We start from the raw sequence: 21,227 nt of genomic DNA, 5'->3' as shown, positions 1-21,227 counted from the left end.
ATCATTTCTTTTATTTATATTTTATGCTTTACTTTCTGGATTATTCTTTTGGTACGAAGATCTTTCCCGATATGATAAGTTTTCTACTGACGAAAGGAATTCGACAGCTCGTAAATGGTAGGGTTTGAGCCTTAAGGATCAGTGTTACCTCGGCCAATGAGGAATCGACAACCATGGAAACCACGAGGGTGATGGAGATGACCACTGGTTCGAATGACAAAGGCTGAAACCAAATGAAGGAGGTGTCATTGCCCCCCTCCTTTTTCATGCATCAACCAATGGGTCACAGGACAAGAAATGATGAGGACTTCTATGGTGAGTGCTGCAGACAAAGAGCTCATCAAGTCAAATACATGCTTCGACTTGTACACCTTAGAAGAAGAAACCCAATGGCATCAGAAACCACAGGATCATTTATCCTTCCAAGGACAAGCCATGTCATCTATTCAATCACTTCATGAATAACACTTTATGTCAATATTACCTAAGTTTATATATAATATATGTGTGTGTGTTCTCAACTCTTTGGATTCTTAATAATATATAATTTATAATTAAGTATATATCAAACTTTATTTATATGTAAGTAGCTTGATATGATAATAAAATTATAAATTAATTATTTAGGATAAGCTATATGAGTCATTTATTATCATTATAATTCATAAAAAAAATTATTTTTAATATAATTATAAATATTTAAATCCTTATTTGTAGTATCTAGTAAAGTGTATGTTTACCTCTCCCTATCTCATCTCGTCAAATCTGTTACCCGGCTTGATCAAGGTATAATTATGTTAAATTCACACAAATATATATGTATATATGCATGTATGTATGTATGTATGTATGTATGTATGTATGTATGTATGTATGTATGTATGTATAAATGTATATATATACATATATACATACATGTATATATATATATATATACATATATACATATATAAGTATACATATATATATATATATAAATATATACATATATATATATATGTATATATATATACATATATATACATATATACATATGTATACATATATATATATATATATATACATGTATATATATACATACATATGTATGTACATATGTATACATACATATGTATATATATATATATAAATATATACATATATATATATACATACATACATACATACATACATACATACATACATATATATATATATGTATATGTATGTATGTATACATACATATGTATGTATACATATACATGTATATATATATATGTATATATATATATATACATATATATATATATATACATACATACTATATATATATGTATGTATGTATGTATGTATGTATGTATGTATAGTCTCACTCTTATGATTCTTAATAACGTGAAACTAATTTTCCTCCTCTCACTTTTCATGTCACATGATACATGCTATTTATATGTATAGAATTGAACCAAAAAGTCGCTTCTATTGACACCCTGCAATCTTTTACCTTGAAATTTAACCTATCTTCTCTCGTCTCTCTCTCTCTCTCTCTCTCTCTCAGAGTCCGTTTGCACCCAGAGAAGTACTGGATCTCATGCAAAGAGACAGGGATTCTTTAGCTGTGAGCAGGGTGATTGGGGATGTCCTTGATCCGTTCACAAGAAGTGTACATCTCAGAGTGATATATAGCACCAGGGAGGTCACCAATGGATGTGAGTTTAAGCCATCAGCTGTGGCTGAGCAGCCCAGAGTTGAGGTTGGAGGAAGTGACTTCAGATCCAACTACACACTGGTAAGTCTCCATGCTTATGATACATCCATATACTTGCTGATATATGTTCTTGATGCAGTGACCAGTCTTAGCATCTATATATATATATATATATATATATATATATATATATATATATATATATCCCAATACCTTAAGTATCTTCTGCAACACAGAAGATTTTTGAGTGGTTCTTGATGTCTAAAGCATGTCTCTCAGGTTATGGTAGACCCAGATGCTCCCAGTCCAAGTGATCCAACCCTCAGAGAGTATTTGCACTGGTGAGCACTTCTTTCATAGCTGCTTCCTTAAGCTTATATTAGATACACATCATAGAAGTGCTTATCTTCCAAGACTAAGCATACCAGTGAGGTCTTCATTACATGATACATATATGCACCTTTCATAATGCATTCCAACAGAAAATATTTTATTCTATCTTATGTACATATATACACTTGTTCAGCTCTTGCTACTTTTGCATCTATCCTCCTTTCTGAGAATAATCATTAGAACAAAGAGAAGAACACCTTAGTGGTGTAATCTGGTCATCCACCTTAGAGAAGACCAGCAATTTTGCTGATGATCTGTTGCAGCATGGTACAGCTGATATGACTGAGGAACTGTTTGGAGGAGTGATATGGATTGCAGATATACTCTTTACCAATAAAGAAGAGATTAAAGAAAAAGAAAGCCTTAATGGTGATAAAAGACTCTGTTCATAATGGGTTCCACCAACAATACTTTATTCTATCTTATGCATATCCTGCTTCTGCTGCCGATTTTGCTTCTCTCCAGTTCTCCCTCTCTCTCTCTCTCTCTCTCTCTCTCCACAGATAAATGTAGTGTAATCTCCTCCTTTCTAAGAATAACCATCAAAACAATTAAGAACAAGTACACCTCAATCGTGTAGTCTGGTCAGTAACCTTAGCAAAGATTTGTTTTCTTTTTTGGGAAAACCAGTGATTTTGCTGATGATCAGTTTTGTACATCCTGATATGATCGAAAAACTGTCTCTGTAAGAGTGATATGTCATATATATATCCCCTAATTTTGTATAGTAGAATACATGCAGCTCCAGACCACATGCATGAAGTAGTGAGTACTTGTCATTCTATGCAATGCAAGCTCACCTTTTTGCTTTTATATCTGAAGCTCACTTTGATCTACAAGGAACAGGAACTTGTCAGCCAGCACATAACTTGTCCATTATAGATCCAAAGTGGGTCACTATAATGAAAGAAATCTTTGTATTATATCTTTGTGTACACTACTTAGCCTTGTTAATTGTGAAGAAGATGAAAAAGAAGGCAGTGTTGTCATGTCTAGTTGCTTCACCCCATCATTATTCCATCTATGCAGTCATATGTTCTACCATTTACAAGCTGATGACTCAACACATGGTCTTTTAGCAAGTTCTTCTCATTGAATTCGCAACAAAAGAAACTAGTTTTGATGCCTCTAAGAAGAAGAAGGCTTTGAAGTCATTTCCATTGCTCCACACCATCATTATTTTGCTTTATTTAGTTGTATGTTCTACCATCTACAAGCTGAGGATGCATGCAACACACAGTTTTTGCTTGCTTAAGAAGTACGTAGTCATGTCTGTTGCTTCATACCATCATCTTCTCATTTAACCCTCAACAAAATAATCCAGTTTTGATGCTTCGATAAAAGCAGAAGAAGAAGAAGAAGAAGATTCGTAGTCATATCTGTTGCATCACACCGTGTGATTGTCTCGTTCGTTTAGTTCTTGTGCGAGCTTTTCTCACTAAAGTCTCAACGAAATAAACTAGTTTTTGATCCTTCCACTGCTGCAGGTTGATCACCGACATCCCCGCGAAGACCGAAGCAACATACGGTAAGATCTCTTCAAGCAGAACAAGATCAAATACCTCGTTGCATACGTGACTCTCGCACTCGAGCAGAAATAGGTCTCACAGCCATGCATGCATGCAACACCCATTGGCTGCAGGTCAGGAGGTAGTGTGCTACGAGAGCCCGCGGCCTCAGCTCGGCATCCACCGCTACGTCTTCGTGCTCTTCAGGCAGCTCCCCAGCCGGCAAGCTGTGGATGCTCCCGGGTGGCGGCAGAACTTCAACACCAGGGACTTCGCGGAGCTCTATAACCTCGGATCGCCGGTCGCCGCCGTCTACTTCAACTGCCAGAGAGAGTCAGGCTCCGGTGGGAGGAGGATGTAGCTTGGATATGCATACATGTACACAGTATACAATACAGGCTCTGGTGAGGTTGGGGACCTTCCTCTTTCTTCTCACCTCTCTTTTCTTACAATAGGGAACAATCTATCTATCAAGAAAAGCCAATGTGAATATGTATATAAGAGTCAATAATGTTTATCGAAATCCTAGTCATTACATTTTTCTTGATCAATTGTTTAGGAGGTTCATTGAACTTTTCATTTAACTAACTATCTTCTGGATTTAATTTTCACTTTTAAGCATAAGATTGTGTGCATCCTAATTTCTTTCAAAGAAGGAAAGGGAGTTTGATAATTGCACCTCCAATGAAACTAGAAACCTACAAATTAGCTTCAATTAATCTGATACTAGTAATGGTTTTCTATCTTTTCGACTAAATTACTGGTTCCAATGAATGATATCATCAACTTAAGATAAGCAAACCATCATCCAAGCTTGAATGTTCCATAACACAAGCATGACCTGTCACAGATCCATGTTTCAAGAAGCAAACTTTAAGGTGTTACCATCACTGGAACAAGTTTCAAGATCCAATGAAGTTGAGCATCTCAAAGAACTTAGAAAGAAATGGCACCTTACAACTGGTAAAAAAAGTAACCATCTTTTGAGTTGGTAATCTTACATTAATATTACAATAAATGCAGGAAAATTAAGGGTCAAACCTCAAATTCCAGGGAACAAAAAGTTTGTGGCCTAAGAAATGTCCTTTGAGATACCACCATAACACTCATGCAATATTACTCATGAGCGCAACGGACAGCTTGCATAATCAAAAACAGCCACCCAACTGCGAAAAATAGAATGCTCATCAGGGCATATGACAAAGGATAATATGATTATAACAAAAAGGAGAGTTACTTTTGTGCCTTCAAACTCAAGGATTGCATAGTTCTTTTACACGATAAAAAATGAAGTTCACATATTGCCAACAAAAAGAAACCCACTTTCTTTTTAATAGAACCCAAGTCAGAAGATTATTTGACTTGGAACATATATGCATCTAAAGAAATGATCATAGCTAGTGGATCACACTTAATACTAAAGAATGATTAGTAGGACAGTTTGTTACATGCTCCAACTCCCACATAACACAGATATTTGACAAAGATCAAAAGTCAACCAAAAGAAAAAAGGAAATCACAGTTACATAAAGAAAACAGAGATCAAGATTATTGATAGAAGCAGAACTGACCTAAAGAAAAACTTCTTCGATGGTTGAAAATTTAGGAGAAAAAGATGGAAGTCACATTTCAGGAATAGCACATAAGCAATCCCTTAGGAAAAGGACACATTCCTGTCCCGGCAACAAACTGGTTGGGACAGATGTTCTAAACTAACCCAGCAGATCTAAAGTATCAGCAGACACAGACTAGCTGATCATGCAAATGTTCTTTACAAGTAGTAAGGACTTGTCATAATACACATCATAGAATATTAATAGACTTGTCATAAAATGGACAAAATTATACTCCATGGAATATTCTCAATTAAATATCAGACTCCTAGACGCAGCTCCTAAAGAGTCCACACCTAACAAACACTTTCTGAGCCGCCATCTATTATATTAGCACCAATAATCCGGCACAGGTAAATATTATATAGCACCAAGAAAAATAGTTTAGTAGAAAAACTTCTTACAGAGAACAAATAAACATATAAAAAAGGAAAATAGGCAGTGACTTCATTGCTTAATTATATAGTTTTGATAGATAGACCTTATCAAGTAAGAATCACAAGAAAGAATTTCACGCACCAAAATGGTCTCGATCTCTTTATCTGATATTGGTATGCGCTTTGGCAAGAGTGAAGCCTTTCCACCTGCAGCAGTGTAGGAAGGTGGAGCAGGAACATCCGATCGGAATCTATAACTTCGAGCATCGCCAGATGATGAGGCAGCCTTGGGTTGGGATGTTACATCTAAAAATGTAATGCAAATATGAATTACCATAGGAAGGTAAAACTTGGAAAAGATGTATCACTTATGTCCATAACTGATAGAGTAAGGCCCATTAATACCTAGCAAAATGTCACACAATATCTGCAATCACCGTAGAGCCTAGGAAGCATGGATACACTGACATGAACAGGACACTAACACAACATGTACACAGTGACAATTAACGTGATGAATCTAGGGCTCCAAGATGTAAAGGGCCTACTTACTACGAAAGTCCCAGTGCATTTCTCTGCTGTTTATGTTCTGGAATGGGCCCAAAATGATTATATCCAAGAACTGCAAGCAGTGATTGTTCTCTTGTTCTCATCAAGATTCATCTACAACAAAGGATCCACTAGAGGATCGGGCACAGAGAAGTAGGAAAATTACAAATTGCCCACCAGACAGATTTGGCACTTTCACAAGATGTGTTCTAATTCATGGCACTTTATCCACCTGAGACATCTCCGTTTGCCATGTTACTCTTTTTTACTCCACCTTATGCATTTTGATAAGGGAAAAAACACCTTTAAAGCCTTAAGCAAGGTTCTAAAGGCTGTGTAAGTCCATTTGGGAAGAAATAATTTAATTTGCAGAATGGAAAGAGATCAATGATAGGTACCTTTTTCATTATCCTCTAATTTTCTAGTTATTTGATGTTAACATTTGTGATGTTTCCTTATGATCATTGTTTCCTACCACTTTTTATTGCTAAGGACATGCAACCGATGTAAGGCAAAAAGAAAACATCTTAAGAGGCTTATGTGTTTCAAAGGAGGACAACCAGGAAGGGGCGAGGGATTGGTGATGAGAGGTGAGGCTAGAGGAGAAGAGAAAGATTACAATCTTGGGGATTGAAAATTAGCAAAGAAGACGAACAACAATCATACTTTGCGGCTTATTTAAGGCTTATCCTTAATTACCTTTGCACCCATCAGCTCTACAAATTTTTATGGGAGGCTACTTTTTTCCTTCCACGATAACAAGGGCAATAGAACAAATAAGATAAAAAACCGAGGCTTTTCAATTCAATGAAGTATTATCAGGAAGTAGAACATAGCTGGCTTAAAAGCATAACCACTTATCTCAAGTGGGCAATTATTCTAAATTTCCCTAGATTTAATTATTTTTTCAGGGAGGGAATCATACTGCAGATAAAAATTTTAGTTATGACATGCTCCACCAAATATTTTGTACATGGTTCAATCCTGTAATCGAGAGCCGCTAGGAAATTTAATGTTTGATATCTCTGAAGTTATGTGCATAATTCATAATTACATATGTCTTCTTTTCATGGGAAAGTAAAAGCAATTAGGAATCAATCAACAAGCGGAAGAAAAAAAAAAAAAATATTCATTATATTCTCAATATAAATAATCAACTAAGATGCTACATATCCGGATTTGTACACGATGAGATATGATTCTTCATTCCCCTTGGATCTCATTGGCATTACGTTCATAAAACACAATTCATGCCCACCTTCAACCATATTGTTAACAACGTGATTTATGTTCCTTCTTTCCCTGACAGAAACCAAACATAACCAAGACGTGAATCTCAAATTCAACCATATAGTCGGTCGGGGAAACCCAAATCGATCTTTTAGATCGACGTAACCCCGTGACCGTAAGCACGTATCATTAGCACGATTACTACATTCTTCTACGTTGATCGAAACATGAAAGACCTCCACTACGAAGGGGAAAAGGAAGTTAACATACTTGATTCGAGGAACGTTATCTCATCAGAAGCCGGGGACGATCCTAGGAGAATCAATCAAATTGATCGTAAGAAGGAGCATTTAGAAACCCTAAAAGGAAATGTACGAGGGGGAGAAAGAGAAGAGGATGGAAGGACCTGTGGGCTTGGGGGGATGCCTCTGCGGGAACTTGATTCGAGGAATCCTCTTCATGGCTTCGCTTCGGTTGCGCTCGTCTCCCAATCGCCCTCTCGCTCTCCCGACCTCGAGAGAAGACCCAAATCGCTGGGTGACTAGTTATTGACACGTGCGGCGCACATGAGATGTAGCCGCGCACGGACTTGGATTGTGGCCACGTCTCCCAAACCGAAACCGGCCGAACCGTTTCGGTCCGGCCTAATTGAGCCGAGTTGGACCAATTCTAATAGGATTTTAAATTACACATATACCTTAGATTTAATTTTACAGTATATATAAATATAAAACAGTAAATCACCATATATTGACTGTTAATATAACGAATGAAACACAAATTTACTTTGATACCCGTTAAAAAATGTTGGAAAATACAAAGGCCAAATAATTGGCGAAATTAAGAAAGGATTATTAAAAAGTATCAAAAATATTATTTTCTTAAAGTTCAATGATCTTCATGTGGATTTATCTATTTTTATTTCGTGTATTTTGATCAGCATCTTAAGAGAATGAATGAATGAATACATGAATAAATGGTTTTTCTTTTAACGAAAAAGAAAAAAAGAAGTATCTGTCATTGGTGCTTTGTGATCCTCAACACTTGTCATGTAGTGCTGATTCACATATCTTGATGAACATGAGACCATACAATTTTATTGAATCAACTGAAGGAAGCGTGAGATTTCCGAGTAAAGTGAACACTGAGCAATCATGTTGTTTCGACCTCCTTTTGCTGCGATTGATTGCTCATGCATGCAGACGCTGATGGAGGGAGTCTACAGCAGATGCTTCTCCAGCTCTTCTGGCCCTGGAATTCTGCCAACGGAAGAAGAGCTTGTGATCTCACTCACCGTGTATGGATCAGTGTATGATGATAGTACTGTTGATAGCTATATATATATGAGAGAGAGAGGGAGAGAGTCTCACTTCTTGCAGTCGACGGAGGGGGAGAAGGTGAGGTTGAAGCGCACCCCGCAGAGGTGGGGGAGGTTGTCGGCGCGCGGGTGGTCGATCCCGGGGAAGAGGTGGGCGGCGCGCTTGAGGCATTCGCAGATGGCCACCAGGTCGTCGTGGGTCTTGGTCGCCTTGCGCAGGTCTCTCACCCCGCTGCAACACTTCGGTCCTGGGTGCGCCGCCTTGTCGATCAAGTAGGGAATGCACGGCACGATCATCTCCGTAATCTTGCTGCATGGGGGAGCCTTCGCAGGCTCCCATGCCGAGGCGGCTGCAAGCACTGCCAGGAGAACGAGAACGCGAGCCATGGTCGTCGAGAGTGCTGCAGAAGGTCGTTGTTTGTGTGTCTCTGTATATATATAGCGAAGGAAGAGACGCTGATCGTGTCATGCGAAGGAAGTGCGTGGATGGCGAAAACTACGTGATGAGGAGAAGAAATAGTCGAGTGCCGTGACGGAATTTGCAGGAGAGAGAGATGAAGCCCCCCTGCGAGTTGGGTCACTCGGATCTTGCACGCCAATTGTTCGACCGATTCACGTTCTGGTTCTGTGCCCGGCCGTGGTCTCGTGCAATCCTTTTATAGGAGCTTACGGAAGGAAAGCTCGAATCTTTGATGAATTTAACTTAGAGTTGGCTGAATAGCCAGGTGATTCTGTTGATTCATGAACTGTTTGCTTGAATGCCATTGCTCACACAATTGTGTTCTCACTGGGCTTTGTAAACGAGGAAACATGAAATCAGGAAGGGTCCAAGGATTCTGCCAGTAGAGGAAGATCGAAGAAGCAAAAAATTGTTTTTCTTGAGATGTCCGAGATGGATTTATGTCCTGATGCTGCCAGCATTCACTACCTTGACAATTTTGTTACAATAAAAGAACACGTTACTTCATAAAACTTAGAAAAGGGTTTGTCTTAAGAAAAGCTGAAGCAACATGGATCTTGAGCTATAATTTTGCTGAGATATTACTTGCTGCAGTTGAGAACCAGTAAAAGAAATTATGCATTTGTGCTAGCTTAGTTTTTATGCTAATGAGAATCAAAAGAAATTACATGATGCTATTGAAAAATATACTGGCTTCGTCTAATGAACTTTGACTTACTTTAGTTGTGGTTGTCTTTTATATTGCACAGTTTTTAAATTTTTAATTGCATTCATGTAACTTATTTTCTTTTCTTGTATGCAGTCTGGGGAAGAATGAATTAAAAAGTTCAGCTCACATACATGGGGCATAAAATTTTAGAGCTCAGAAATTAGTTTAAGAACTCTCTTTTTTCGATGTATACCATAAAGACACGATAAATGATCAGTTCATGTGCATCTGGAGCTCATGTTGTGTGTAGATTATGTGAGGTGTGCTCATATTTAGAAAGTGTCTCCTTAAGTAATTGATTTTGATGTTCTGTTTTAAATTTTACATCATTCCTCTTTGTAATTGATTCCAACCTTCTTGTCCTTTTGATTTCTGTTGTTGTACATGCAAGGCTTTTTTAAAATTTGTTTCAGTAATCTTTTGTAGTTTTTGATGCCAATATTCAGTTTGATAGAAGTAGAATGATGCTATGACTCATCAGTGATGTTTCAGCAATTAAGGAAGGAGAACTTGTGTGGTTGTTTCGGCAATTGGACTTTTTTCTTGCGTTGTCATGGAGGTTCCATATATCATGTTGAATATTCTAGCTATGCATTTATGTCTGTAGATGTTTCTTTCTGCTACTTTTAATTGCTATGTTGAAGCCTTAGGTAACGAAAATTCAAAGATATTTATGAGTTTGTCATGGTGTTTGTGCAAGTTGTATCTTTTATCGCCATCCTTGGACATCATCTTTTGCGCATTCTTGTGGTGGGTGATCATTGCTATGTGTTTGTCACAAAGATTTCTTTGTGAGACAGACCTGCCACTTCCCTCATGCAGGGCACTAGGTTCTAACTTTGATCTTGCAGAGGATAGCTTCTGACAGTTGCTTTACCATGGTGGAGCTTGACCTGCATATTGAGATTATGATGAGTGTCCTCCATTGTGGTATTGCTTCATTGACTGCATCTACACATTCCAGACATTTGAAACTGCTTCTGGAGATTGTAGTGACACTCTCTGCGCAATGATGAAGTAAAAGCTTATGATGTATTTGTGTAAGTAATGTGAAAGCACTTGTGTTTGTATTATGCAAAGGCATGCATGTGCTACTTGTGTAAATCCATTGCTTTTAGGTTTATATATGCAGCACAAATCATGAGAGAACTTAGCATTTAGTTTTCTGAGGTATAATATCTGTGCTTGATGGTTGTTCTTACTCCTCATTGTTCTTCATGCCAACTGTTTCAAATTTTATCCAATTGTTTTAAGTTGATTCTCATCTCAAACAGTTCCTTCGACACACATAAGAAGGACATATTCAATGCACAAGTCTCTCGCCAATGAGGGGTCTAGGAAGAGTTAGTGTAGATAATCTTAATAGATTGTTATGTAACATATCTATTGATAGGAAGTATATTATTATTAGTCTTCAAATTTGAGATGTTTGTGTCTGATTGTTTTAGAGTTTTTTGTAGCTCTGTTTGGTATTCTGTAGTAACAGAGTTCATTCTTGCCATGTACTTCTGCATACAGCCATATAATTTGGACAACTTCATAATTGTTCAGAACTAATCTGTTCTTCCTAATAAGCTGCAAGTCATGTGGATTTTAATTTTGTTTGGCAACCATTTTAGCTATCTGGTTTTTCATTATTACTTGAGACTAAGCTTAACTCAAATCTATTTGTCGCCGTCGTGATTAGAACAAAGAGATGTGACCATGGATATTGATATAATCCATCTTACAAAAGCACAAGGAAAAATGGCATGTAGAGATACACAAAAGCTGGTCTCTATTTGCTTTTAACTTATTAAAGATCTACAAACCTATTGGTTACACTTACTATCAGAACAAAGAGATGTTATTAGCTTCTTTCACTTTGGAATGCTTCCAAAGATTGATACTGAGATCTTTTCTTCATATACTTCTGTTGTATCTTTACCTATGGTCATTGAATACTCTGTGAGCTTTCTTTCAAAGATTTGTTCCACATATGTATCATGATATGCTCAACATTCATGTCTAATGAGTTCCTGACACATCCTATGTGCATCCTGCAGCTTTGACTATGTCTTCACTTAACCTGCTTAGAGATACACAATAATTTGTAGAGCCCCACAGGCCCACACTTACTGATCTCTTAGCTCTTAATGGCTTCTGATAGAGATCCAGTCCTGTTGCTAGACTGTCAGTTCCTGTAGCTGTGTTCAGAATGATTGTGAATTCAATGTAGCAGGGTTTGCTTCCCACTGCCTTGGCAATAACCAGTTAACCACTACTCTTTTTCCACCTCATTTTGGCACATTTGTCTTCTTTTTGTTTTGCCATTTTATTCAAGATATTTACTATTCTCATTTGTCATCATAATCAAAGAGTGCCAAGAGCAAAGCCTGGAAGTTGAAGTGTGAGATCATGTCATCCAGATCAATACTATCTCCAAGGTGTTTCACTTCAAGTTTAGCAGTAAGGTGATAGTGATGCATGGACAAACAGGGAAAGTAATACAAGTATTTGATCCTAACAAGATATGTACTAAGGAACCACCCTGTACTTGCATCAGCTCATTTTTAATGGTAGCAAGTGGATGGATGATGTAATTGTTCTTTTGTCTCTTAGGGATTTGGGATGAGTTTACTGATACCATGATGCATTACCTGCATTGTTTCACAATTAGCAGCTACTGATGTTTGCATTTTGTTACCATGAATACTTTTCAGCTGGATATCTGATCACTGAACAATTTACTGATGTTTCTGAAACTAGTGTACCTTCTTGTGCAACTCTCATGTCTCCTCTTCAAACTCAAACACTCAAGTGATCAACATGTTCACTCAGGATTCCACAAGAGAGAATACCGAGTATTGAACTGCTGTGAGTCATCTGTATTACCGTCTTGTTTGTAGTTTTGTTGCTAGCAATCCAACATATTTGATGGTCAGTCAATCTCGGAGTCTCAGTAGCTTTCCTCTGAAGATACTCTGATCTGATGGTCTTAAAAACATTAGCCACAACATGAGTTTTTTATTGAGATCGTGTTAAACTTTCGGATTCACAGACAAAATAAAAAGATCTTCAAGTCAAGCAATGACTACAATGTACAGAGCTTATGAAATTTCCTAGCAACTCTCAGACTGACTATTACAGATTCAAATGTATTATCCTTTCCAAAGTTGTACACATATCTCATGCAGTCAAGCAAGTTCTTGGTTCTTCTCAACCACCCTCACCTCCTTTGCAGATCTAAGAATGGCTGCCTGAGGTTTTGATGACAACAAGAACAAATCGCATTCCATTACTGGTGGCAGATGACATGACCAAGAAGTGTTGCAGAACAAAGAAGAGTACCTGCTCTTTGGTTGTCTCCACTGAGAAGCCATCAACAATGGCCAAGGAGGACTTCTTCTTGTAGGTGCTTGGTGGGAGAAACTTTGCAAGTAGCTGGTCATGCTTGCTGCTCAGGTAGGTGTCAAGCTCCTTCATGCCTTCCTTTGATCTAATGAAGCAACATTAAACATGCAGGAGATCTTATGAACTCAGAGAAGGTGAAGAAGAAGAAGAAACAGAAGATACGGACCGATCGGCACGAAGGCCCTCGTAGACTGGATCAAAGTTCATGAAGACAAAGTAAAGCTGAGTTTTGTGATCTGCCATGGCCACCTGCTCCTCTGCTTGCCTTCTGCCTTCTTGTGGTCACCCAACACATGAGATGCTGGCTTCTCTCTGCATGGTCTATTTATACTCAACATGAAGCAGGAAGAGGAAATGTGTCACAAGCTTGAATGAAACAGGCCATCTTCCTCAACTGCCCTGGATTCTCTTGCCAACCAAACACATTGCCCTTTCACTTGTATAATACTTGCTAATACGCTACATTTTCTTTACTGAGGCAACCCACCAGGGATGCTCTTTTGTTGGCACTCCTGTAGGGTGTTAGCTTAACAGCTTCATGTTGCCGGTGCAAGGTTTGCACCATATAATTAGGATCAATTATGCTTGCACTTGACACATGAGAGAGGACGTTAAAGTATTATATATACATTGGGTTATTTCCTACCAGTTTAAGCTTTTGGGTTTAATGGTAACCCAATTTTAAATAGTTATGACGAACCATGTATACACTCATTTATATTTTCTTCCGGTGTTTAAGTAATATTTATACAATGCTCTTCTCTCTATTCTCTGGTATTGTATACTTGGGTTCAGTTTCAGGTGTCAAGCCTAATTAGCATGTAACATATACTTGTGGACTTATTTTTCTATTCAAATCCATTTCAAATTCAATGAAGGATATAACCTAATCTAATTTAAGTAGGCTTTTAACCATCCCTAAGAAATCAAAATTTCCTTCAAGCTTCTCAATTGCTGTAAAGATGTAATGGGCAATGTTACAGTCACTTGATCTCCCTCACTACAAAAAAAAGGAAAAAAAAAACAAAGGTAATCAAGAAGTTGCTTCGAAATGATACAATTTGATCCATTTTTTGTAATGAAATTTCTGTATTAACAAATTCTAAAGACCCCTGTCATAGGAAAGTAAAGAAATCTTCATATAGACAAAGAGGAAGTTAGAAGAACCAAAATAGGCTGCAACTCTAATTCACAACAAGCTTGTCTTCAAGCAGAAACCACCACCTTTCCATTTTTTGGTTCAATGTTCAGAAGTTAGAGAGAGAGAGAGAGAGAGAGAGAGAGAGAGAGATTTCCAATGATGTATAGCTCAGTAATGATTTCTTCAGGTTCTTGACAAGGATTTCATGTCGAAGTCTTTGGACTCTCTTTACAGTGAACTTATTCTAGTTTCTCTTTATCCTTCACTTTCCTTTCCTTTTCCTTTTTTTTTCTTATATAACCTTCTGCTAACAGATCTACTGAGGTTATGGTATCAGCCAATAAATTGTTTTTTCTTCACATGCAAGTGATAGACATATAGTTGATGATTGCAATCAGTTTATTGTTTTCTAAAAAGAACTGTAAATGGTTTAAAAATGGAGAGGGTGGCTGCATGGGACAAATGATCAACAGTATGGCATCTATATCACAAAAGTTGGGGGGACAAACTCAATCTAATCCTCAACCTATCCCCATATAATATGACAGTACTAATTTTAGTCATCAACCACATAACCTGATCTGATTCATCTGATCCACTTTCCAAGTAAAATATGTCACAATTATTTGCCAAGCTCTAAGGAAACTTTAACCAAGATGAATTACTTATATGACTTTGCCAGATGTGGCTCGACTCGAGGCACAGAAGTGGCAAAATTTAAGATGTCGAGGTCTTGCAAAACTAGTATCAGAATTAATACCAGGTAAGACTCCTAAGATACTCAAGTTAGAATTAAATCGATATAGGAAAAAATGAATATAGGGTGAGTATCGTACATGAGAAGGGTTCATTTTTATAGTCCTGATTGTATATGGCTAGGGAAAAATTATCCTATCAGATTTGATTAAGAGAATGTTTTCTATTGACATTTGACATTAAGGCCATAAATGAACTAGCCTATTCTGCTGGGATTTGACTAATTAGGATCAAAATATTCATTATATCATAATATGTCATGCATTTATTTTTCTAAAGGAGATTAATAAAAATGTCAAGATCAGCCAGTGCCGCCTTACTATATATTTTAAGCCAATTACCAACCTATTTTTTCATCAAGTTTCATAGATAATAATTTGCAACTTAGAGTGGCTACTTATCCATAGATTTTGACTTGATGACACAGCCTAAGAAGACAGTCCTAAAATTTTCAGCAGAGAACATGTAACACAGGTTCCTCAATGTGCTAACATAGATCTTGTCCACAAAGAAAGATTTGGCAAATTGATGCTGTGCTTACAATCTAAAGCTAACATCTTGACCAATCAGGACCTCAAATTTTACTGCTTTACCTCTTCAACAAGAACACAAATAAAGAGAACTTGCAGTTCCTAAACTAATCACCACCTTAAACAACTTCCTGAATCCACATCACACTAACAAAAAGTATAATGAAGTTTTCCATGAAAGTGTGGCCCATCAATCTTTTAGACATTGTAATTTGAAGCTACAGGTGCCAGAAAAGTTCTTATAGGAATAATTAGCTTGTGGCAGCCAAGCATTCATACAGCATTACATTTTTTATCTTCCTATCAATATGAAGCAGAATTAATCGATTGAATATAAAAAAAAGGAAGTATAATGAAGTTGATCACCAGAAAATTTAAGTTCAACCAGTTCCTTATCATTGAAGCTTTGGCTCAATGAAGTGGGACTAGGTCTATATTAGGATATAATAGAACTTGTCTTTTTTTGAAAGATGCATCTGATGAATCAATCTAATCACACATTTTAAAACATAATTGGCTTATGCAATCCATGCAATGCAACTAACTGTGAAAAAGATTAGTTGTGACAAAGCAAATCCTTAAATCATTGGAGATAAATTAAGATAATTATGCTGCCCATGGTTGTCAATCATGCGGGTCTTGCAAATGGAGTAAACCAAAACACATTTTATTGCAATATCAAGTCAACAGATGGAGGAAGAAAGATTCAGAGCATTTGGAAGGTAACAATCATAGGCTATAATTACTTCCCATCACAAGCTAGAGTGAGTGCATCACCACCAAACACTGCCAAAACAAATCATTGTCCACATGATTCAAAGGTTGTGGACTGGATAGATGGAAATTTTGGTTTATGATATATCAAAAGCTTTCTGCGTGAAGCGAAGAGATCGATACCAAAAGAAAGATACAGAGAATCAACAATCAAAATACAAGATTTATGTGATTCGGCACTTATTATCAAGAAAAATCAAATTCTTCTTGACGAGGTCAATAAGAGATAAGGAATGATTCTTTCTCTTATATTAATCCAAGCTTAGGCATAAGCCTCTTAGTATACCCCTCACAAAAATCCTAAAGAATTTTTCGTATTTTTCCTCTTTGCATTCATCTCACCAAGATATTTCTAGAACAATCAAAGCCTCATTCAAGTTTCTTGCGATACTCGAGTTTCTTGTCTTCCAAGGATACTAGCTCAAGGAATTAAAAAAAAATTTACCAACCCCGATGACAAATTGTCTTCTGACTACGATTGGGTGATCTGCTCTCTCGTAGATCTGACACATTGTGGATGGAGCTAATGACCAAGATTACTGGCCCAGGAATCCGTGTGTTGAGAGCATGCCTTTGTAGCCTGCAGTTGTATCCTTTCTCCATCTACAATCAACCGGTCATGACAACCTTGTTATGTTTATGATTAAAGGTGATAGAAATCGAAGAGCATCAGAAAAGATTGCACCTCGTGAACAGAGCAAGCAATCTAATTACCTGGATCAAGAAGAAGAGGATGCCGATGAGTCCGACGGAGTGCACCAGCGGCATGGTGGTATTCTGGTACTCTACTCATATTCTTCTGACGCATTCCTTCGAACATGTCAAAGGCGTCACTTATCACAGTGGCGACGACCAGAGACGATCGAAGATCACAGTGGCACGAATATTTTTTGGACTTACCAGAAATTTCACCTGAACTACGAAAGTGTGGGACCCACATTCGTTGTGGCAGTATTCGCCATCGAAAAGACTGGTAAACGCACGAGCTGCGCTTAACAGGTCGAAAAAATGTTTCGTACAGAGGGTCGCAACTTAATGTGTGACGCAGCGACGCAGAGGAGCCCACATGGTGAAGGCCCGATCTACAAACGCCCCGACCCAATATGATTCGATCTTGACCGTCCGTTTGCATCTTATCTCATCTCGATCACTCTTCCCGTCTCTATAAAACGAAGGGGAACAGGCGATTAGGGTTTCGCTGCCGTCATCTGTTCAGTGTCTCCTTCTCCGTCCTTCTCGTTCTCTTCCATCGCAAAGGGTTAAAGAGACAGGGTTTGCCCGGCCCCGTCCGCCTTGACGAAGCTTTAGCCTCGGCCTGGCCCTGTAAAGGACGCTTTTTGTATCTTCTTCTTCTTCTTCTTGTTTGCCTCCGATCCTATCGAACAAGCAAGGCAAGATGACGGTGAAGCTGTCAAAGGCGGAGAAGAAGGTGGTGTACGATAAGAAGCTATGTTCTCTGCTGGACGAGCACAGCAAGGTGCTCATCGCGGTCGCAGACAACGTCGGCTCCAACCAGCTTCAGAACATCCGCAAGGGCCTCCGCGGCGACTCCATCGTCCTCATGGGCAAGAACACCCTCATCCGCCGCTGCATCAGGATCCATGCTGAGAAGACCGGGAACAAGAACTACCTCAACCTCCTCCCTCTCCTCGTCGTAAGTTCCTCCCTCGTGTATCTGTTGATCCTTCTGTCTTTCCGGGAAATATCGCGGCTTTATGATCGAGATCTCTTTCTCTTAACCATCTGTAGTTGTTTGCTTTGACAATTGCAACTTCGTTCTTTTTGTTTCAGGGAAATGTAGGTCTGATTTTTACAAAAGGCGATCTTAAGGAAGTTAGTGAGGAGGTTGCCAAGTATAAGGTATGCACGCTTTCAAGAACCCCTTCTTTTTACCTTTGAATTTGCCTTTTAGTTTGTCATTTGTTTATGGCCTTAAGATTTCATCATCGAAGTTATTAGTTAGGTTATTTTCTTAAATTATTTACATGTACAGATCCAATACAATGAGAGGTATCAGAAATATCTTTACTTTTCTGCATGTTGCATATATTGGAATTGTGCAGAACAGAAATGAGATCTCTGGTCTTGCCCATAGTTCTTCCTTTAACAGTATTGAGTAGTCATTCTAAATTTATACTATCATAAGAAAGTTGTGGATACCTTTTGGCCACATGGATGCACAATATTTAAGACATTTGTAGGCTAGTCTTGAATCTCATTTGTGATTGGATTAGAAGAAAACACTTTTGCCTAGTGCGTAGTACTGGGAGACATCAATATAATAATTATCTTGAATCTCATTTAGTTTCAATTAAGATTTGTGATTGCTTGAATACTTTCTTTTGTTCAACTTTCCATCTAAGAAGACAACACGAGAGACATCATAGAGATTCATTAGCTACATTACTTGTGATAATGTATCAACTCTTCAGATCATGCTGGATGCATGATACATCATATATATCTGCATATTTGAATATATGCAGCGACTGCTTTGGATACATGTCCAGAGCTTCTTGCTGACGACAAGTATCAAGTACTCTTCTGTTATGAAAACTTTTCTTCAACCTGTTTTATAATTTTCTATCAGCTACTAGCATTGTCCTTGTAAAATATATCAACAACATTTCTCCTTTGTTGCTCTGTATCATGTCCCTAGTCGCATTGGACACTTGGGGCATGCATCCTGACTCCTGACTTAATAGATCCTTGTGTTTTCGTGTGCTAGCATCTTTTGTTTTTTCAGTATATAGTACCTTTGCTAGGAAAGATCTTTCTTGTATTATATGTTAATTAATGGAATAGATGAGATGAATTATAATTTCATAAAAAACATGCGGGGTCTAAAATTTGTGATCAAGAATTCTCCCACTTTCCCTGTGTTCCATTTCTGCTTACATTTTTAGTATTGATCTGCTGCTGTTAACGTAGGATGGCTGGTGGAGTTGTAGTCTTTCTTTAGTTGATAAAATTTGAACTAGCATTCTATTTCTTCTCTGTTCTTATATTTCAGGTTGGAGCTCCTGCTCGTGTTGGGCTTGTTGCTCCTATTGATGTTGTTGTCCCCCCTGGAAACACTGGATTGGACCCTTCACAGACATCATTTTTTCAGGTTAACAAGATATCTCTCATGTTTATAATGCAAAAAATTGTTAGTGGTTTCATCTTAAAGTTCCTTTTGCTTTATTACAGGTGCTTAATATTCCAACCAAGATTAACAAGGGTACCGTGGAAATCATTACCCCTGTTGAGCTGATTAAGAAGGGAGAAAAAGTGGGTTCATCTGAGGCTGCTCTACTTGCAAAGCTTGGGATAAGACCTTTTTCATATGGCCTTGTCATTCTATCTGTTTATGATAATGGATCCGTCTTCAGTCCTGAGGTGCTGGATCTCTCGGAGGATGACCTGATCGAAAAGTTTGCAGCTGGTATCTCCATGGTTACCTCATTGTCTTTGGCTGTTTCTTACCCAACTCTTGCAGCAGCACCCCACATGTTCATCAATGCTTACAAGAATGTGCTTGCTGTTGCAATTGCAACCGAGTACACCTTCCCACAGGCGGAGAAAGTTAAGGAATACCTAAAGGTAGATTGCACAAGTCTAGCTATGGATCTTAGATCTATATTTTTTCGTCATAATTCTATATGTTATAATTGGTGCAGGATCCAAGCAAGTTTGCTGTTGCTGCTCCTGTTGTTGCTGCAGAAGCTGCCGCTGCACCCGCAGCGGAACCTGCAGAAGAGAAGAAAGAGGAGCCTGCTGAGGAATCTGATGACGATATGGGCTTTAGCTTGTTTGATTAGGGTGGGCGAGTCTTTTAAGTTTATCTCTCTAAGATCAATTTGTCTTTCCAGGTTTAGTTCTACTAAAATTTTGGGATGTAAGTGGAGTTTTTGCTTTTTGATGTGGTCTCTTAGCAAGTAATCATCTGCAATTCTCATTTAGATGTCTTGACTATTAATGCTAATTGCTTAATTTTTTGTGGAACATTAAACTCTGGAAATTATCCTAGAATACCGTCCTACAGTCGATCGTGAAGATGGCATTCAATTTGGTTGGTCCTACCTTATTTGAGATTTGATAAAACATTTGCCTTCTTAAATCATGGGTTGAGCATACCCTCATCTTAAATCTTCTCTCTAGCTATATTTTCAGAACATATACCTTCCGTGTTGGGGAAAGGTTGGTTTTAATCCTAGAACTATGTGTTGATTTAATACAAGTTTTACATGCTAGATTCGTTAGTATCTTATTTGAAGGGGTTTTGAACCTACATCGAATTTGGCACTCTATCATATCATATCAATATCTAAGGTGTAATTTATCATATTATTATCAAGTCTATGTTTAAAAATTAGTCATAGTTAAAAAAGTCGTTTGGTGACGAGAACAAAGTTTGGTGATTCTTATCAATACCAAATTTTGGTGACAAGAACAATGATCGGTCAAATCATTCCAGAGTAATCTTACTGTGACACTAAGGTCCACCTTCTACGTTTTGGACATGCCATTACTTACAACCTTTTGCATCTTTTAATTACTATGGATTCGATCGTGTAGAACATCTCAAAATTAACCAATTGGGTTGGAGCATCTCGACTTATTTTCGCAGGATAAAAACCTAAACCAATTGAAATGATTTTATATATATATATATATATATATATATATATATATATATACGAACAGGTTGGAATAAACCAAGCCCGGTTCAGTTCTGCGGCGACCTGGCCGTGAGCCGGACGATTTATTGCACGTCATTTACGATAAAGACGGCCGTGACGTTACGAAA

The 21,227-nt window shown here is 37.8% G+C and overlaps 5 protein-coding genes across 5 annotated transcripts; 2 read left to right on the top strand and 3 right to left on the bottom strand.

Moving 5' to 3' along the window:
* The first annotated feature begins 1,447 nt into the window (after nt 1-1,447).
* On the top strand, nt 1,448-4,136 carry LOC135631188 (protein VERNALIZATION 3-like). Its single transcript, XM_065138655.1, has 4 exons — nt 1,448-1,765; nt 1,964-2,025; nt 3,565-3,605; nt 3,720-4,136. The coding sequence occupies exons 1-4, from the start codon at nt 1,568-1,570 to the stop codon at nt 3,944-3,946; spliced, it is 528 nt and encodes a 175-aa protein (XP_064994727.1). The 5' UTR covers nt 1,448-1,567; the 3' UTR covers nt 3,947-4,136.
* A 357-nt stretch (nt 4,137-4,493) lies between these two features.
* Nucleotides 4,494-7,901, bottom strand: LOC103976425 (uncharacterized). The gene is made up of 4 exons (XM_009391617.3): nt 7,761-7,901; nt 7,625-7,666; nt 5,718-5,881; nt 4,494-4,751 (listed from the first exon to the last, which is right to left on the bottom strand). The coding sequence occupies exons 1-4, from the start codon at nt 7,813-7,815 to the stop codon at nt 4,734-4,736; spliced, it is 279 nt and encodes a 92-aa protein (XP_009389892.2). The 5' UTR covers nt 7,816-7,901; the 3' UTR covers nt 4,494-4,733.
* Nucleotides 7,902-8,431: 530 nt separating this feature from the next.
* Nucleotides 8,432-9,399, bottom strand: LOC135631218 (non-specific lipid-transfer protein A-like). Its single transcript, XM_065138701.1, has 2 exons — nt 8,725-9,399; nt 8,432-8,613 (listed from the first exon to the last, which is right to left on the bottom strand). Exons 1-2 carry the CDS (start codon nt 9,057-9,059, stop codon nt 8,574-8,576), a joined length of 375 nt encoding a protein of 124 aa, XP_064994773.1. The 5' UTR covers nt 9,060-9,399; the 3' UTR covers nt 8,432-8,573.
* Nucleotides 9,400-12,810: 3,411 nt separating this feature from the next.
* LOC135631360 (uncharacterized) lies at nt 12,811-17,314 on the bottom strand. The gene is made up of 4 exons (XM_065138963.1): nt 17,150-17,314; nt 13,401-17,038; nt 13,172-13,319; nt 12,811-13,080 (listed from the first exon to the last, which is right to left on the bottom strand). Exons 2-4 carry the CDS (start codon nt 13,475-13,477, stop codon nt 13,018-13,020), a joined length of 288 nt encoding a protein of 95 aa, XP_064995035.1. The 5' UTR covers nt 13,478-17,038; nt 17,150-17,314; the 3' UTR covers nt 12,811-13,017.
* Nucleotides 17,315-17,614: 300 nt separating this feature from the next.
* LOC135630646 (large ribosomal subunit protein uL10-like) lies at nt 17,615-20,379 on the top strand. The gene is made up of 5 exons (XM_065137722.1): nt 17,615-18,089; nt 18,227-18,295; nt 19,449-19,547; nt 19,628-20,020; nt 20,098-20,379. Exons 1-5 carry the CDS (start codon nt 17,832-17,834, stop codon nt 20,236-20,238), a joined length of 960 nt encoding a protein of 319 aa, XP_064993794.1. The 5' UTR covers nt 17,615-17,831; the 3' UTR covers nt 20,239-20,379.
* The last annotated feature ends 848 nt before the right edge of the window (nt 20,380-21,227 follow it).

This window comes from Musa acuminata, chromosome BXJ3-2 (assembly GCF_036884655.1).
Source record: "Musa acuminata AAA Group cultivar baxijiao chromosome BXJ3-2, Cavendish_Baxijiao_AAA, whole genome shotgun sequence".
Classification (NCBI taxonomy): domain Eukaryota; kingdom Viridiplantae; phylum Streptophyta; class Magnoliopsida; order Zingiberales; family Musaceae; genus Musa; species Musa acuminata.
This window is presented reverse-complemented; position numbering and strand designations above follow the sequence as displayed.

Bases quoted from the DNA above. Each gene is read 5' to 3' on its own strand.
- LOC135631188 (XM_065138655.1), top strand. From the start codon at position 1,568: ATGCAAAGAGACAGGGATTCTTTAGCTGTGAGCAGGGTGATTGGGGAT. The intron at 1,766-1,963 runs GTAAGTCTCCAT...CATGTCTCTCAG, and splicing joins TCAGATCCAACTACACACTG to GTTATGGTAGACCCAGATGC. The intron at 3,606-3,719 runs GTAAGATCTCTT...CATTGGCTGCAG, and splicing joins GAAGACCGAAGCAACATACG to GTCAGGAGGTAGTGTGCTAC.
- LOC103976425 (XM_009391617.3), bottom strand. From the start codon at position 7,815: ATGAAGAGGATTCCTCGAATCAAGTTCCCGCAGAGGCATCCCCCCAAG. The intron at 7,667-7,760 runs GTCCTTCCATCC...TGATTCTCCTAG, and splicing joins GCATCCCCCCAAGCCCACAG to GATCGTCCCCGGCTTCTGAT. The intron at 5,882-7,624 runs GTATGTTAACTT...TTACATTTTTAG, and splicing joins GATAACGTTCCTCGAATCAA to ATGTAACATCCCAACCCAAG.
- LOC135631218 (XM_065138701.1), bottom strand. From the start codon at position 9,059: ATGGCTCGCGTTCTCGTTCTCCTGGCAGTGCTTGCAGCCGCCTCGGCA. The intron at 8,614-8,724 runs GTGAGACTCTCT...TTCCGTTGGCAG, and splicing joins CCCTCCGTCGACTGCAAGAA to AATTCCAGGGCCAGAAGAGC.
- LOC135631360 (XM_065138963.1), bottom strand. From the start codon at position 13,477: ATGGCAGATCACAAAACTCAGCTTTACTTTGTCTTCATGAACTTTGAT. The intron at 13,320-13,400 runs GTCCGTATCTTC...TTGCTTCATTAG, and splicing joins GAGGGCCTTCGTGCCGATCG to ATCAAAGGAAGGCATGAAGG. The intron at 13,081-13,171 runs GTACTCTTCTTT...TCAAAACCTCAG, and splicing joins TGGAGACAACCAAAGAGCAG to GCAGCCATTCTTAGATCTGC.
- LOC135630646 (XM_065137722.1), top strand. From the start codon at position 17,832: ATGACGGTGAAGCTGTCAAAGGCGGAGAAGAAGGTGGTGTACGATAAG. The intron at 18,090-18,226 runs GTAAGTTCCTCC...TTTTTGTTTCAG, and splicing joins ACCTCCTCCCTCTCCTCGTC to GGAAATGTAGGTCTGATTTT. The intron at 18,296-19,448 runs GTATGCACGCTT...CTTATATTTCAG, and splicing joins AGGAGGTTGCCAAGTATAAG to GTTGGAGCTCCTGCTCGTGT.